The 18,737-nt window shown below is 36.7% G+C and overlaps 1 protein-coding gene across 1 annotated transcript; it reads right to left on the minus strand.

The window, feature by feature from the left end:
• Positions 1 to 1,463: 1,463 nt before the first annotated feature.
• LOC138692185 (hemolymph lipopolysaccharide-binding protein-like) lies at positions 1,464 to 17,747 on the minus strand. Its single transcript, XM_069815253.1, has 5 exons — positions 17,708 to 17,747; positions 12,591 to 12,755; positions 7,355 to 7,484; positions 4,247 to 4,516; positions 1,464 to 3,661 (listed from the first exon to the last, which is right to left on the minus strand). The coding sequence occupies exons 2-5, from the start codon at positions 12,750 to 12,752 to the stop codon at positions 3,507 to 3,509; spliced, it is 717 nt and encodes a 238-aa protein (XP_069671354.1). The 5' UTR covers positions 12,753 to 12,755; positions 17,708 to 17,747; the 3' UTR covers positions 1,464 to 3,506.
• Positions 17,748 to 18,737: the final 990 nt, after the last annotated feature.

Below are 18,737 nucleotides of genomic sequence, written 5' to 3' on the forward strand. Positions count from 1 at the left end.
TAATCATGGATTAAAGAAAATGGAATGTGAAGTAAAGAAAAAAAAAACATTTCCGTGGTATCCTTTTGTGTAAGTAGGGGAGAGTCGGGTAGTATCGGACATCGGGTAATATCGGACAGTGAATTTCTTTCATCTACCACACGATGATAGTACCTGATTGACATGGTTACGTTTCTGTGATGTCGCATAGAGAAACGTAACCATGTCATATGATGGTAGATGGAAGAAACGCACTGTCCGATACTACCCGATGTCCGATATTACCCGACTCTCCCCTATAACTGAGGAGTAAAGATATCGGAGGCAGTTTGACAAGGACAATGAATAAGTTTTCAGACTGACTTGAATGCAGGCTATACACAGGACATAAGAAACATAGTAGTTATCTAGAACCAGGAAAACGCCTGGAATATATACTCAATAATTCTGTGGTGTTCGGGTAAAGGGGTATAAGTCATTTTTTTTTTTTTTGTCTAGGTGGAATTTTGTTCCCCAGATGAACACACAAGTTAAATCGTACAAGTGGGTGTGCAAAAATCAAAGAATACAAGCAGTTGATGTGTTTTATTTGTGTAGAAAAGTATTTGTAATAAGGGTTGCAAGTTTAATTTTCATTTATCTCCGAACTCATTTTTATGACTTATCTCCCTTTACCCAAACAGCACAGAATTGAAATGTAGAGAAAACTAGCCATAAGGCTTATGAGGAGAGAATCCAGGCAAAATCGGAATAGGTTCTTAACATAATTGCACAAAATCACGTGTAATAATTCATTTCTTATAGAGAATCTGACGCTGTTCGATAGACTGATTCAACAGGCACGGAAGCAGTGATCTTCAGTGACACGTGCTTGTGTGTTTAACAGTACAACAAAAATATAAGTGCACTTCAGAAATAGCCTATATTGATTGCACTTTGTATTAGAGTCGTGCACAACCGGTTACGAAAAATAGAAATTATATATTGCTACTGAACACCTGGCGCTATAGTCAGTATGCAAAGCTCTCCCATCTCGTGGAATGTCTCAGGGTCTGTTTATCGAATATTCGAGTTGTTTATCATTCTTTGTGAGTGGTCACAAAGGCAGAACACATTGAACCATGCAGGAGTTACAAGAGCCTTTGCAAGGATGCGTTTATCATCGTGTAGGTCTTCCTCTCTCAGTACAATCAATCAATCAATCAATCAATCAATCATCCAGCCATCGACTCATTGATTCATTCGTACATCGATTCATTGATTCATTCATGTATAGATTGATTGATTCATTAGTTGATTCATTCATAGATTCATTGATCGATTCATTCATCCAATCTAGGTATTACAGTTGGGTACCTTCAAGGGCAACAACATGCTTCGTGAAAGTACAAGCAATTGAGGTTCATAGTACTTTTCTTTTTGTTAATAACAGTCTATCGTTTTAAAAAATTATTTATTAATGAAATAATAATACAGCTTTTTAGAGTAATTAAAAGGCATTATATATTAACAACTACTGTTTTAGAGGTATGCATTTTCATTTTAAAATATAAATATTACACTAGAATGTAGGCTTATGTACTTATTTGGTCTCCTCTTTAGTAAGTAATTGTAATTTATTTTATTCTTGCATTTCTTTACGCACTAGATTTCATATTCTGCATTACATTTATTTCCGTTGTTGTTACCGGTGTCCATTTGTTCTTTTATGTATTATTTATGAAGATAATTGTATTAAAGTGTTCAATCAATTTGTAGACCTATATCAAGCATATATATTTTTTAATAAGACAAAGTAAATTTTCTTCAACTGTTACTCAGTTTGTGTACTGAGAAAATGTCGTTTTCATGTATGATGAAGTGCGCCTGGTGTTCTATCTACTTGCAAAACTTAAGGGTTATTTGAATGAAAGTCTAATATGAGGACAGTTGTCCGACATTGACGGATGTTCTCTAACCGGGCAGTCGAATCTAAACCGGTTGTAAGCGCTATTTTGCAGATCTCTGCTTTGTATTACATTGCATGTATTTTACAGGAGACTAACTCCATAGTAACCGAACGACGAACGTTCTGCAGTACAAAAAAAGAAAATCCTAGCAGTTGAACCAGATCCTTTTTTTTTTACCTGTTAGGAGGGAGGGAGGGAACATCCCACGCACCAAGACCTGAGATCTATTGTACATCCTCCGATATGGGATGAGTTGCGTGCCCACAGATCCTCTACGCGCACCTACCTAACCACTTGACACCCTTAACAACCGGTTCCTACAGCTAACAGAGTCCATGTACCAGTCCTGCTTCGGCAACCCCTCCAAGGCTCCCTTAACGGTCCGAGGCGGAAATGAAGGTCTGCCCCGGGTTCCGTTGCAGAAGCTATCCAACATCTCATGAATACAATCCACGGAGGCTCGTCGAGAGAGCCAGCAGCTTCGGAGAGCCGCCTGTAGGGCGATCTGAAAACCAGAAGAAGTAACGGGATGATGAATGAAAGGATGATAGGGGAGAAAAGGAAGTGGCGAAGATGAGTGGGGTTCCGATCGCCTGATAAAGTTACCCGATATTCATCCTAGGAGTGAGGGAAACCAGATACCTTTCATTTCTACATTGACGTCATAAAAGAAAAAGTGACTTCTTAATAATTAATTAAAAATATGGATGATGTAGGCATATATTTTTTTTTCTAAGTTATAGACATCAGCTCAAAGAATTTGAGTGACCACAGAGGTCCTGAATACAATGTACAATATAATGTGATGTGAAACATTAAAGAAAAAATAAAAGTTAATTGTTGAAGGCAAATGTAAGTGGATTAATTGAAATAGAGATGCTGATGTAATATTTGAAGGGAATCCTTGATAATATTTATAAGGACAGACATTACATAATCAAAAGGAATGTGATGTTCCTTAAGATAATTCCATGTAAATTTTGTAATAGAACCTCTACTGCCAAACAGCAAACCAATGACAGACCATTGTTTAAGAGGGATGTTGTACTTTTGAGAAAGATAAGGCAGACAAGGTTCATAATGTATATAGATTTCTTCTCAATATCAACTTCGGTGTGGCCTGATTCAGGTTTCTTTCGAAACGGATAGTAGGGTCAAGAACAAGAGCCCGTTTTAAGAGTCAGTTAATAACAATAATGTCTGCCCGTCTGAAAGAACCATCTGATGATACACAATGTACTTCCTCATGAATCTCCCAATTTAAAGTTTTTAACGATGTCGCCAAAGCATGTCGTACACGATGATGTCTAGCATTGATCAGCATCTAGCCTTTTGGGGCATTGTCCAAGCATGTTTCTCTACTTAGAGTTAATATTAATTTATTCTTAGAAAAGGAACATGTCTTTACGAAAGAATTGCCCTGAGAAGCTACGTTGAGATACTAGTAACATATTTAAATATGTAAATAGGTTGTTTGGAAAATGCTGTCCATTGGTCTTCCTATGAATTAATGAGCATGAGTGATGCCGATGCTTTAAAAATTGAGTAATCAGAATTAAACACCAATAAGCAATATATTTACAACTCTTGTTCACAAAGGAAAGCAATTTCTTGCTCGCAGGGTACGTCGTGTAGACCTCCAGTGCGTTGCATAAGACCACAATTACCCTTCCTGACTTCTTCAGGTTGCCCTGGGGCCCACTTCGTGTATCCTGTAGCGTTCAGATGCTGCCCTACAAGGGACAGAAGTACAACATTTATTACAATGATATACTGGTAAGACTTCGCAGTATTATGCAAAGCTATATTTATTTCATTATGTATTGAACTGAGTGGGAATTGAATGTCTCTTCTGCTCTCACATCAGGTAGATATTTATTCTTCATTGTCATTCTACCACATCTCGGTTATTTTCACGTTACAATGTTGAATGAAATTAAATATAACTACGTTAGTTGTATTGCTAATTCACATGGTTTGATAATAATTTATGCCTGGGAAATAATATGTATCCTTTAATAAGGAAGCTGCGCTTCAAATTGGCTTGACGATTTCCTAAACTCCAAACTACCTGATTTCTTCGGATGTGGAATCGAAAAGTTACTGGAATTTGGGAGTCAATAAATATTAGTAATTAATTTATATATTTGGTTATGTAAAAAAATTAATGTTGGCTTTAATGAAAAGTGCTACGAACTTGTGTGTTTTCTATTGAAGAAATGAACATACTTGGTATTAAAAATAAATAAGGAAGATAACCACGATATCAATAGCAAGATGAATGCAATTGAATATCTGGAATAATACTCCAATCTCACCGAAGATGGTGATCCAGTCTCCCTCACCGCGGATGTCGCTCATGCCGATGTAAGCGTAGTCGTTTCTCCAATCGGAGAATAGTTTCGGATGTCTAGCGAGAATCGCCTTTAGCTTTTCCGCCTCTTCTTCAGAATTGATGATGGCGAGGTGGGCACCTTCCTGTGCACAGATTTGACGAGCATCGTGCCAATTTCTTCCCTCAGTGTGCAGTTTGTAGTATCCCAGCTCAGGAATCAGCTCGTAGTTGGGACTGGGTATACGTGGAGGCGCTAGAGGCAATAACAAGATACAATTTTTCTGTTTCTAATTCTAACTTGAAAAAAAAAAAACTTTTTTTTTTTTTGCAATATAGTTGCTAAAAATAATAGAATACGGATCTGAAGTTTGGCAAAAGAGCACGAAAATAAAAGTTTTTGCAACTGAAATAGGTTTTTGGAGATCTGCAAACATAAGAGCAAGAATTGAGAGTTATAAATAAAAATTTTAGGTATAAATTAGTGTAAGATAAATGAAAACGGAAGCATTAATGACAAAAAAGTTATTATTAACGGATAAAAATTTGCTCCGGCACTGGGGACCGAATGCAGGACTTTCAGCTCTACTACTGAATGCTCTACCACTGAGCTACAGCGGGGCTCCATCTACAGCACCGGATCGAAATCTTCTCCTTTGCTTTCCATTAAAGCCTAGTCCACGTAGTACTATCAAACAACAGTATGAAATATTTCATGTCGATAAATATTGAGAAGTTGTTAGCTTTTACAATAAATAATAATTAAATCCTGTAGAGGACCCAGAACTTCGAAAATTTGCAGCTCAACTTATTTCTTTATTGGGCCGTATAAGTGAACGGTTCTTTTCATTAATTAAAGGAACAAAGCCAAGTTTAAGGGGACACTCAACTATATTTTGGAACTTTTTTCCTACTTGACCAATCTTTTTCAAATTTGGAGAAACGTTTAAAATACACATGGAAAGTAACATGCAAAATCTCAGCTCATTAGATCCAATACTTTTCAAAATAAAAAAATATCTCAATTTTTAATCAATCATTAATTGAAATATCACTTTTAATTACCATTTTTTATTTTTTGGCTTTGTGAATTTGACTGTGACTTCTCAATGAATAGGGGAAGAATTCTGCGTATTGATTTAATTCTGTCACTTAAATTAGTGTAGAAATTTAATTTTTCATTTCTATGACGCCTTTTCTGCAATTTTTAAGTTGAGTGTCCCCTTAAGATCAAGATTATCGATGATAATATGTGGGCTATATTTCGTTTTGAAGTTGCAAATATTGTATTCCGAGACATAACAAGATTCGTCCCTGAACCCAATAGAAAACGAAGTTTTGAATTCGATGAGGCTTCGTCAAGAACAGATGCTGGGTTAAAAAGAAATATTCAATACTGCTGTTGTTTTACATATTATACAGTTCTGTAAATGGTTATTCTTCTGTAAAATTATTAATTGCGTATTGTAAAATGAATTTTAGATCCTGAGGGACACATTAAAGTATAATTTTTCGTTCCAAATATAACGTACTATTACGTGAGGAATAAAATAATTTTCAAACATTGTTAAAACTGGTTTACTACAAAGCGTTGAAAATTAATTTGTTGATCTTTTTTCCGTTCGTTGTGGGCGACAGAAACAGATGACTCTAGCCAGGTAGCACGTTGCTTCATGCAAGGTCACTCATGTTCTCTTTCCTTGACATCCTTTGGCTTACGCCATATGCGATAAACTCAACAATGTGAACGAGCCTATTCGTACACTCAAAGGGAATCTTAACATCATCATCATCATCATCAAGGTTATGGCCATTCGTTCCTTCTCAGAAAAATTGCTCTTCCCATCTATTATAAGGTCTACCTATACTCCGATGAGTCCGGCAATTCCTCTGAGGTTCATCAGTAATAAGAATTTCCCCTGGTGGTGATGCTGCCATCTCACTGCTAGGGATCTTAAGATAATATAATATGTATAAATAACCTTCTTGGAAGAGTTTATTATAATTAATAAGGGGAAGTTGCAATATATAAAAAACAAAGTTATTCAGTTTAATTTAACATGGACGCGAAACTGACGCGTAACTATAGAAAGTTAATAAAAGGTTGGAATTACTCACGTGGAGTTGGATAAATAATAATAGCAATATTTACTAGATTTTTTCATGTAAGTTTCTTACGTAATACACAATGTGCCAGTTAATTGTTACTAAAATTATTTGTAGCTAAAAATAGTTTTTTCTTGTGTTGTTAGTAGTAAAGTGGATTCATTGCATTATCATTATTAGAGAATTGATTGTTATTCATAGCTTATTTCATTCCGCTCATTAAACACACTTAGAATAAATCTTACAGCAAGTTGTACTTTATTTATGCTAATTCTACTACTTCAATGCCTGTGTAGACGTTACATGTTCTGTAATCGTAAGTATTTCCTTAAATTCCTTTTCTTTTAGCACATTAATTCCTGTAATTGTATGTGTATTAGGCGTATTAGACCTACTGCTTCCTGAATTCCAGGATATGTTAATATTTATATGAAAGACCGAATTTTACGTAGTCGAATGTTTTCGTCTGCTCCAATATTTCATTCATAAGGATTGTGTAATGCCGTAAATATTAACACCATTTATGAAACCAATTTTAGGCACCAGTTGTAATACTGTATTTATGTAATATTTTCGTAATGTACAGTAAGGGACATAATTGTTGAGCAGGAAAAAATGTTTCAAAATCTGTATCTCGGTTCGTAAGAGACTAAAGTTTTAATTCCCTCTCAGCTTAGATATGTAATATTTAAACAGAAATGCGAAGCGAGTATCTCGTCAATTTATGACCGAAGACTTTAAACTCGGAACATGCGCATTACTTATAAAAAACTCGAGGCGCTCAATTATTATGTCCCTTATTGTAGCTACACTGTTAAATATTACTTGCAAGTAATTTTGCATGCTATTGTAATAATAACTAAAAATACGAGTATAATATACGGACATAAAAAGGGCTGTAAATTTTAAAAATAATGGTAAAAAATATTATCATTGATTTCGAAAATATTCAGTGTTCATGCAATTACGACTTCTCAATCTCTCATACCCGTGACAGTGGCGATTATGGTGATAGTCTCCTCGCCTTCACAGGTGAACGTGGTGTGGTCCATATCCATGTGCCAGGGTCCCGCATTCTTCATTCCCGTCACTTGATGTCCCTTGTGCTGCAGCATTGCCTGCAAGCGAAGCTCTGTTAACTCTTATAGCACAAATGTCATTTTTATTTTTTTCATATCATAGATCATAACAACGCTTCGATTAATTCTTTTCAAAATTTTAACCCTGCATAGAATTTTAAGCACAGATGGTACCTTTGTGAATCCTCAAGGGCTGGTTGCTATATGCTATAATTATTGTAGAGAAAGAAAGAAAACTGTGGTTCTTCTAAACAACCACTATGCTGCAAACGGTTAAAGCTTGTCACACACTACACATCAACCTGGTTATTGCCTGTTCTACAGGGACATCATTTTATTTTTACTAACATTTTTAATATTAACCTGGCTATACCTTTGGATCAACACCGTTTGCTACCCCCTTCCACAACTGGAGTTCGATGATACTGGCGTAATATACAAACAAATCACTTTGCTAGGTATAGGAGGGAAGAAAAGTAGTTCATCCATTTACGTAAACTAGGAAGTATCGCGCTTTTGAGTTTGATCATTTTTATTAGGTTTTTGTTTAATCAAAATACGGTACAGTATTAACAATGAGTGTGTTTACTCACGAACTGAGCTATCCATTCGGACGTATTCATTATGCAGTGTATATTATACTATCTACAATATAGAGAATGAAGTTAATTGAAAAATAATCATAATATGAACATTTAAACACATTTTTGAAAATGATGGCCGTTCATTTCGATGCAGGCTTCAGTTCTAATGTGCATATTATCGCACTATAGACTATTGTACCTAGTCCCAATTACCAGTTTCGTCCTTCGTAACTAGTAACTCATGTTGAAATAATTCTGTACTTATTCTATAAAAGAGTAGCTTACGTAATGTAAATTCAGTCTTCACTTCTGCCCGATCCGAAAAGATAAAATTACTCAGACATACTATCTACTCTCCGTCCAATTGGTTATGTCCTAGAAAGGGAAGAAATCACGTGACAGTTAATTACTTAACGAGGCCCTTTTATTTAAGTTGTTCTAAACAGTTGTATAATAGTACGTATACGTCCAATTCCTAACAGAAATTAATGTTCTCACAAAAGTGCTAAGACGACAGCCCAGCCACTAGCTGGCGAATAAAAGCAGGTGGGGGAAACCGGGATACGACGTAGGCAAATGGACGACAGTACCTGTGCGAAAATGATTCAATATTGAAAGCTCTTTCGTCACTGGAAAACGCGAACATATTTTTGAAACGTACTGTTTACTATGACAAGAGGTTAGGTTAGATGGGAATGGCATATCACAAATAGGAGATTACTTGTTGTATTATGGGGAAGGAAACAATAATCACCAATTAGGAACAGGATTCTTTGTTCATAAAAGAATAAAATCAGCAGTAAAAAAGGTCGAATTTATCAGTGACAGGTTATCATATTTAGTACTTAAGGGTAGATGGTGCGACATCATAGTTATAAATGCTCACGCCCCTACAGAAGAGAAAGACGACCATATAAAGAATAGCTTCTATGAGGAATTGGAACATACTTTTGATCAGTTCCCTAGATATCACATGAAAATTTTATTGGCGGATTTCAATGCTAAAGTAGGACGGGAGGATATTTTTAGACCAACTATTGGAAAAGAGAGCCTACACGCAATTAGTAGTGACAATGGAGTTAGATTAGTCAACTTTGCCACATCGAAAAATTTAATTGTCAAAAGTACAACATACCCCCATAAGGATATACATAAATATACTTGGACTTCTCCAGATGGATTGACACACAACCAAATAGATCACATCTTGATAGATAAACGGAGACATACTAGTATAGTAGATATTCGAACTTTCAGGGGTGCAGACTGTAATTCTGACCATTATTTCGTGATTGGAGAATTAAGAGAAAGATATCAGTAGCCAAGCGAGTAGAGCAACAAGTTAATATTACTAAATTCAATATTTTGAAATTAAAGGACGAGGAAGCTAAGCAAAATTATCAGGTCGAAATTTCGAATAGGTTTGCCACTTTAGAAAGTTCCGACGAAGTTGAGAAAGAATTAGATGTTAATAGCGTGTGGGAAAATATCAGAGATAGTATCAAAATTGCAGCTGAGCAGAGCATAGGTTATTATGAAACTAAGAAAAAGAAACCGTGGTTTGATGAAGATTGTTGCATGGTAGTAGAAAGAAGGAAACAGGCAAAATTGAAATTCTTACAGGATCCAGTTGAGGAGAAGAGAGATAATTATTTCAATGAAAGACGGGAAGCAAGTCGTACACTTAGGAATAAAAAGAGAGGTTACTTGAAGGAAAAACTGAATGAGGTAGAAACAAATAGTAAGAATAAAAACATTCGAGATTTATATAAGGGTATAAAGGAATTTAAGAAAGGATATCAGCCAAGGGTAAACGTGATCAAGGATGAGAATGGTGACTTGCTTGCAGACTCTCCATCAATCCTAAACAGATGGAAAAACTATTTTGCGCAACTACTAAATGTACATAGGCCAAATAGAAATGATCGGGACGAAATTGAAATACAAACTGCTGAGCCATTTATACCCGAACCCACGCTTACAGAAGTCGAAATTGCGATAGTAAATCTGAAAAAGTACAAGTCTCCAGGTATCGATCAAATTCCAGCAGAATTAATACAAGAGGGTGGGAGTGCATTATATAGCGAAATTTATAAACTTGTACTTGCTATTTGGGAAAAGTAAATTGTACCAGAACAATGGAAGGAGTCCATAATTGTACCTATTTTTAAAAAGGGGGACAAAACCAACTGTGGTAACTTTCGAGGAATATCACTTTTGTTGACGTCGTACAAAATTTTGTCCAATATTCTTTCGAGAAGATTAACTCCGTACGTAGATGAAATTATTGGGGATCATCAGTGCGGTTTTCGGCGTAATAGATCGACTATTGATCAGATTTTTTGTATTCGACAGATAATGGAGAAAAAATGGGAGTATAAGGGTACAGTACATCAGTTATTCATAGAGTTCAAAAAGGCTTATGACTCGGTTAAGAGGGAAGTATTATATGATATTCTTATTGAATTTGGTATTCCCAAGAAACTAGTTCGATTAATTAAAATGTGTCTCAGTGAAACGTACAGCAGAGTCCGTATAGGTCAGTTTCTATCTGATGCTTTTCCAATTCACTGCGGGCTAAAGCAAGGAGATGCACTATCACCTTTACTTTTTAACTTCGCTCTAGAATATGCCATTAGGAAAGTTCAGGATAACAGGCAGGGTTTGGAATTGAACGGGTTACATCAGCTTCTTGTCTATGCGGATGACGTGAATATGTTAGGAGAAAATACACAAACGATTAGGGAAAACACGGAAATTTTACTTGAAGCAAGTAGAGCGATCGGTTTGGAAGTAAATCCCGAAAAGACAAAGTATATGATTATGTCTCGTGACCAGAATATTGTACGAAATGGAAATATAAAAATTGGAGATTTATCCTTCGAAGAGGTGGAAAAATTCAAATATCTTGGAGCAACAGTAACAAATATAAATGACACTCGGGAGGAAATTAAACGCAGAATAAATATGGGAAATGCGTGTTATTATTCGGTTGAGAAGCTCTTATCATCCAGTCTGCTGTCGAAAAATCTGAAAGTTAGAATTTATAAAACAGTTATATTACCGGTTGTTCTGTATGGTTGTGAAACTTGGACTCTCACTCTGAGAGAGGAACATAGGTTCAGGGTGTTTGAGAATAAGGTGCTAAGGAAAATATTTGGGGCTAAGCGGGATGAAGTTACAGGAGAATGGAGAAAGTTACACAACACAGAACTGCACGCATTGTATTCTTCACCTGACATAATTAGGAACATTAAATCCAGACGTTTGAGATGGGCAGGGCATGTAGCACGTATGGGCGAATCCAGAAATGCATATAGAGTGTTAGTTGGGAGACCGGAGGGAAAAAGACCTTTAGGGAGGCCGAGACGTAGATGGGAGGATAATATTAAAATGGATCTGAGGGAGGTGGGGTATGATGATAGAGACTGGATTAATCTTGCACAGGATAGGGACCGCTGGCAGGCTTATGTGAGGGCGGCAATGAACCTTCGGGTTCCTTAAAAGCCATTTGTAAGTAAGTAACTGTTTACTATGACCGTAAAGCTACTATGACTGTATATGCAGTCTTGGATCTGTGTGCAGGACGGTTGAACTTCATTAGTAGAAGGAGTGGGAGTGAAGTACATTCAAAAACTCAGGTACAATAAAAATTGAAGTAAAAATAAAATTATGTCCCTGTATCAGTGAGCGATCCAAGCAAAGACGTTTTATAGTTTAACCTAGACTCACTACGAGCGCTGTTCCCCGACCCGTGCATCGCCATCTTGAGGTCAATTCTATGCCCAAGGTTGCTGGTTCGATCCCGGGCCAGGTCGATGGCATTTAAGTGTGCTTAAATGCGACAGGCTCATGTCAGTAGATTTACTGGCATGTAAAAGAACTCCTGCGGGACAAAATTCCGGCACATCCGCCGACGCTGATATAACCTCTGCAGTTGCGAGCGTCGTTAAATAAAACATAACATTTCTTGAGGTCAAGAGATTTGTGACTGCTGTATGTTTACATCACGAAACCTTCGATTTCAGTGTGTTTTGTGATTGCATTCTATCAGCATTGCTTTTCGTCCGTTATTGTCACGATCGCAAGATGCACACAATGTGCAAGATTAAGTTAAAATTTTCACTCGGTTATTGAAATATTTCAGGAAGCCCATTGTACGGATGATGAATTATGCACATACAGTATGAATAGGACTAATTCATGAAGTTGATGAGGATTGCAGATCGACAGTTTCAGCATAACATCTTTAATTATTTACAGGCCTATTTGTCTTTCTCGTCATTCTTTAGCTTATGTTTGGTTGTTCCTATGATACACAGTAATAAATCCTGCTGTGTTTTACCATTGCGTTCTATTAGCATAGCGTTTCGTCCGCTATCGTTATGACCTCAAGATGGCGGCGAGCGATCGCTTTTATTTGGGTCCAGTCATATCTTCTGCGCAGCTGGCACTGAGGGGACTTGGATCCAGGTAATTCGTCTGGTTATGACTAGAATACGGTTCAGCTGAGTCTCACTTCGCACATAATTAAAAGCGCTTGTTGATTCGTGCTTCGTACCTGTGCGATCCAGTGACCCGTCTGATTGCGACGGCTGGTGACGGACAACTTCAGGTCTGAGGGATGAGGGATGTCGCACTTCTTGGGTGTTGTGCCCTCTGTGAACGCCATGACGCAGAGCAGCACACAAGTCGCCTTGAGAACCATCGCGATGTATGACATTACCTGTTGCCATCAATCAGATACGAAACAATGACATTTACTTTGTGTCGTCCTGATAATCGTCCATGCATAAATATTACTACTAATGTAAACAAAGAGTGAAGCTATAAAATGTCTCGGAATACACTCAAATCTCCACCTATCAGAAAACATCATATCAACAACAAACTTAAACTGGCTTACGCATGGCTCATTAAATTACATCCACTTATCAGCAAGAAATCATCTCTAAATCTACAAAACTACATGTGATCTCTATTCTTTTACTCCTGTCCTGCCTTCGGTGGAGATGCAGTGAGTGAAATCAAACGCATCCAATCATTTCAAAATCAAAATAATCATATGAATCTCACTCACTTCTCGCTGGTTTTTCCATAACAACCAACTACAAAGAGATACTTTTACTAAAACAAACAGTTTATTCATTCAGAAGAAGTTCTATAATAACATGGAGAACGTTCCAGGCGCTCTCCAGTACTCTCTCGGAATTAAGTCCACATTTTCCACCACAATTAAGAGCCGATCTGCCATGGACCTAATATTATTATTATCAGAATTGTCATCAGATTTACCTTTTGTGTATTATACTGGGTGTTCAGTTCAAAGTGTGTCATGGCTCGCTGTATGCCGTCACGTGGCTAGTCGATGAGCCTAGAGAGTTCAATCTTTCTACACTTCCGCAGAGGTGTATTACTTGTCTGCCAGAGAAGTTGCCTAGCAAGTACGGCGTTCATTCAGAAGAGTACTTACCGATACGTACGGTAACGCCGGTAGTGGCAGCACTGTGAACTGTTTCGAGACATATACTGCGGTGAGTTTTTTCTTACTGTCGGGATATGGGGAGAGGGTTAAGACGATTGATTACTTACGTATTTGTTGACATTAACTTCGACGGTCAACATGGACACGGAGCATTTGATTTGTATTGTGGAATGTTGCCGTACGCAACCGGTGATAACAAATACCCTGCGTACGACTTGGCCGCGCAAAAAACAGTTCGAAAGAGGTTATGGTAGCACACAGACCGTACAGACCGCCATCTGTTGCTACGACGTTCAAGTTATACCGTACACGTTCTCAAGTTCAGATTGAACGCCTTGATTAATAGGCAACTTCTCTGACACAAAAGCTGAAACTCGCTTCAAATCGCTGACTCATCAACAGTGACGTCATGACACACTTTGAAATGAACACCCAGTACACTTATTAACATCTTTATGTTCACCAAGAAGCCCAATCAAGGCCGTCGTCAATTCAATACCACAAATTATATTATTTTGTTATCTTATTTCAGAAGTAATATGTACAGAGTTAATGCGTTGATATATCAATAGCCCGGCATTATTAAAAGATGTTACAAAGTTTTCGAAATGTACTTATGTTCGGATGGTTCATTCGTTACCAATATTGTATCAATACGAAATTTATAGACATACAAAAACACACCCACAACACATCCTAAACACTCAATTGACACATACCCTTTTCGATGAAATCATGAACACACCCACCTCAACGCTGGAACTCATTAGGATTCTGAGGATGATGCAAACAACATCGAAACTAGTATATCAGATAACATAACATAAAAAATGTATAATTTTAACACAGTGGAGTCGTTATTCATTTATTGAAATAACAGTACATCAGTGAGTGTTAAAAGAGTGCATTCAACAATGAAAATAGTTATTTATGCAACAAGTGGATAATCTTGATGATTATGACACGAGTGAATGTTTGTCGCACGAACGATAGTGAGTGCGACAATTTTCACGGGTGCCATAATAAGATTATCCACGAGTAGGATACAACACTTTATGTATCTTAGTTAGTTAGTTAGAAATGGCTTTAAGGAACCCCAAGGCTCATTGCCGCCCTCACATAAGCCTGCCAGCGGTCCCTATCCTGTGCAAGATTAATCCTGTCTCTATCATCATACCCCACCTCCCTCAAATCCGTTTTAATATTATCCTCCCATCTACGTCTCGGCCTCCCTAAAGGTCTTTTTCCCTCCGGTCTCCCAACTAACACTCTATATGCATTTTGGATTCGCCCATACGTGCTACATGCCCTGCCCATCTCAAACGTCTGGATTTAATGTTCCTAATTATGTCAGGTGAAGAACACAATCTGTGCAGTTCTGCGTTGTGTAACTTTCTCCATTCTCCTGTAACTTCATCCCGCTTAGCCCCAAATATTTTCCTAAGCACCTTATTCTCAAACACCCTTAACCTATGTTCTTCTCTCAGAGTGAGAGTCCAAGTTTCACAATCATACAGAACAACCGGTAATATAACTGTTTTATAAATTCTAACTTTCAGATTTTTTGACAGCAGACTAGATGACAAAAGCTTCTCAACCGAATAGTATCAGGCACTTCCCATATTTATTCTGCGTTTAATTTCCTCCCGAGTGTCATTTATATTTGTTACTGTTGCTCCAAGATATTTGAATTTTTCCACCTCTGCGAAGGATAAATCTCCAATTTATATTCCATTTCGTACAATATTCTGGTCACGAAACATAATCATATACTTTGTCTTTTCGGGATTTACTTCCAAACCGATCGCTTTACTTGCTTCAAGTAAAATTTCCGTGTTTTCCCTAATCGTTTGTGGATTTTCTCCTAACATATTCACGTCATCCGCATAGACAAAAAGCTGATGTAACCCGTTCAATTCCAAACCCTGCCTGTTATCCTGAACTTTTCTAATGGCATATTCTAGAGCGAAGTTAAAAAGTAAAGGTGATAGTGCATCTCCCTGCTTTAGCCCGCAGTGAATTGGAAAAGCATCAGATAGAAACTGACCTATACGGACTCTGCTGTATGTTTCACTGAGACACATTTTAATTAATCGAACTAGTTTCTTGGGAATACCAAATTCAATAAGAATATCATATAATACTTCCCTCTTAACCGAGTCGTATGCCTTTTTGAAATCTATGAATAACTGATGTACTGTACCCTTATACTCCCATTTTTTCTCCATTATCTGTCGAATACAAAAAATCTGATCAATAGTCGATCTATTACGCCGAAAACCGCACTGATGATCCCCTAATAATTTCATCTACGTACGGAGTTAATCTTCTCAAAAGAATATTGGACAAAATTTTGTACGACGTCAACAAAAGTGATATTCCTCGAAAGTTACCACAGTTGGTTTTGTCCCCCTTTTTAAAAATAGGTACAATTATGGACTCCTTCCATTGTTCTGGTACAATTTCCTTTTCCCAAATAGCAAGTACGAGTTTATAAATTTCGCTATATAATGCCCTTCCACCCTCTTGTATTAATTCTGCTGGAATTTGATCGATACCTGAAGACTTGTACTTTTTCAGATTTTCTATCGCAATTTCGACTTCTGAAAGCGTGGGTTCGGGTATAAATGGCTCAGCAGTTTGTATTTCAAATTCGTCCCCATCATTTCTATTTGGCCTATGTATATTTAGTGGTTGCGCAAAATAGTTTTTCCATCTGTTTAGGATTGATGGAGAGTCTGCAAGCAAGTCACCATTCTCATCCTTGATCACGTTTACCCTTGGCTGATATCCGTTCTTAAATTCCCTTATACCCTTATATAAATCTCGAATATTTTTATTCTTACTATTTGTTTCTACCTCATTCAGTTTTTCCTTCAAGTAACCTCTCTTTTTATTCCTAAGTGTACGACTTGCTTCCCGTCTTTCATTGAAATAATTATCTCTCTTCTCCTCAACTGGATCCTGTAAGAATTTCAATTTTGCCTGTTTCCTTCTTTCTACTACCATGCAACAATCTTCATCAAACCACGGTTTCTTTATGTATCTTAGCATTATAAATGGTAGGAAATAAATTATGAAATAATTCGGCATCCATAGCTGACATAAGTGTTGATATGTTCGTATTGATCGTATCGATTAGTTGTGCCGCTCATTGGCATTTAATAAAGAGAAATGGAGGTATTACAAACTCTAGTTATACCTTAGGTATCAAGTCTTATGTTACAAATATTCTTTATTTTGTTAATATAGTTTCTCTGAACCACAGAACTGTTTTATGTGATATTACAAAAGTGATACAAAATTGTTAAAGGTAGGAAATAAATAATACGTTACCTTCTGTCCTACATTTCATTTCTTGTTACGTGGCGCGAAGAAGCGGTAAGCAAGATAGACGAGTTGCATGCAACCCCGCCCAAATGTTCCGGTATTACGTCATAGCGAATACGTCATTGCTATTATTGGCACGCGTGCCATAATAAGCCGATTACGCACGATTTTGGATGTAGTAACAACTTGTTCATAATATTAGGATGGCATAAAATAATAATTGATATTCGGACTGAAGTGTATTATTAGGTGTATTATAATTATTACTGTTATCTACTGTTTTTGTTATTTTTATTTATACATACTTTAATTTGTATGGGCATATCGCATGTGTAAGATATTAGGATATATTAGTAGGCAGTTTTTTATTATTGCTGAGTTCCTATTTCTATTGCCGTGTGTTATAGATGGCTTGTGTTCATGTAACTGATTTAGGCCCAGATTTTGTTTTAGTGTGTATGATATTGGTGATTAAGGCTGTGATTATTCATGGTATGTGTTGGCTATGCAGCTGTGGTATGTAAACTTCAAATGCGGCATTTGCCTTTGTGAATGAGAGAAACCATGAAAAACCCAAGTCAGATTGATCGACCACGGGGTTTGAACCCGGGACCTCCCGAATGTGAGCCTCAAACGTTACTGATTCCTCGCTCAGTTATTATTATTTTTGTTGTCATCCTCCTAAGATATGAAATCCCTTCGTCGCTGAATTGACAGTCAAAAACCATCATACTCAATTTTTAGATATTATATTATCTTCTTCCAGTTACAAATATTTAAGAGTTAGTTACGTACTTGCATATAAATTTGAAGCCATTATATTATATTAACAGATTATTTGAACACGTAGGTGTTTTTCTTACCTTAGAAATAGCAAGATCGAGAAGCCTTAGAGTATTCTTCTCGGCCCTGTGAACTTATTAACGTGGAGAGCTATTTCGATTGCTTATATACTCTTGTTGATATCGGATTATCAAGATGTTGGATTATTTTTAATTGAAACATATGTTTGTTATCATGTTATCCTATCTGGAAAATTATGGATTAATATAAGCTTCATGCACGCTTTTTATGAGATATACAGGGTGTTGAAATGTTAGTGTGTGATAAGAGAAATACAGGGATTCACATTTGTATGTAATTGGAGTGATACGATCGTATGTTTCGGTTGTCTTTAGTATGATGATACGTGGAGGGTAAAAATCAAGCATGGACCGCGGGCTATCAATCGCTCACCTTAGGGTAGCCGTGGCGAAAATGTGTTCATGCGCCGAGCCACTGTTTAACCTGCAACGTGCATAGCACCTATGGAGGGAAGCGGACACCCGAAGGAGAAGTGAAGCAACTGTCTGACTTATTAACGGATTTTCATTTTCCTTACGTCAAGCACTTAAATATAATTTATACAGTATAAGACTACAAACTAATGTTTAGTGCGTGTAACTAAGAAGAAAATGAATAAGAAAACATTGGACACATTATCACAACCTAAAATTAACTCTCTTCAGAATGTCTCTGCGACAGAGTTTCAAAATCAGGAATTATGTCACTTACTGCCAATCGTAGTTGATCACGAAGGTATTTGTCTGTAAGTCGTGATCTAAATTTGGTTTTTACTATTTTAATTGTTGAAAATAATTTTTCACAAACGTAAGTTGTAGCGAACATGACTTCAACAGAGCAAGCTAAAGAACGAAGCTTCGAATATTTATTTTTTGGAAAAGATTTGAAAAGTTCAACATTTGTCAAGTCCTTACATCTAGCTTTCATTTAACATCACATTGTAAATTTGTGAGCTAACCGCATTATTCCTACATCTGCTGAAAAAGATCGACGTACAGAGATATAATAATAATAATAATAATAATAATAATAATAATAATAATAATAATA

The sequence above is a fragment of the Periplaneta americana genome, chromosome 2 (genome assembly GCF_040183065.1).
Source record: "Periplaneta americana isolate PAMFEO1 chromosome 2, P.americana_PAMFEO1_priV1, whole genome shotgun sequence".
NCBI lineage: Eukaryota > Metazoa > Arthropoda > Insecta > Blattodea > Blattidae > Periplaneta > Periplaneta americana.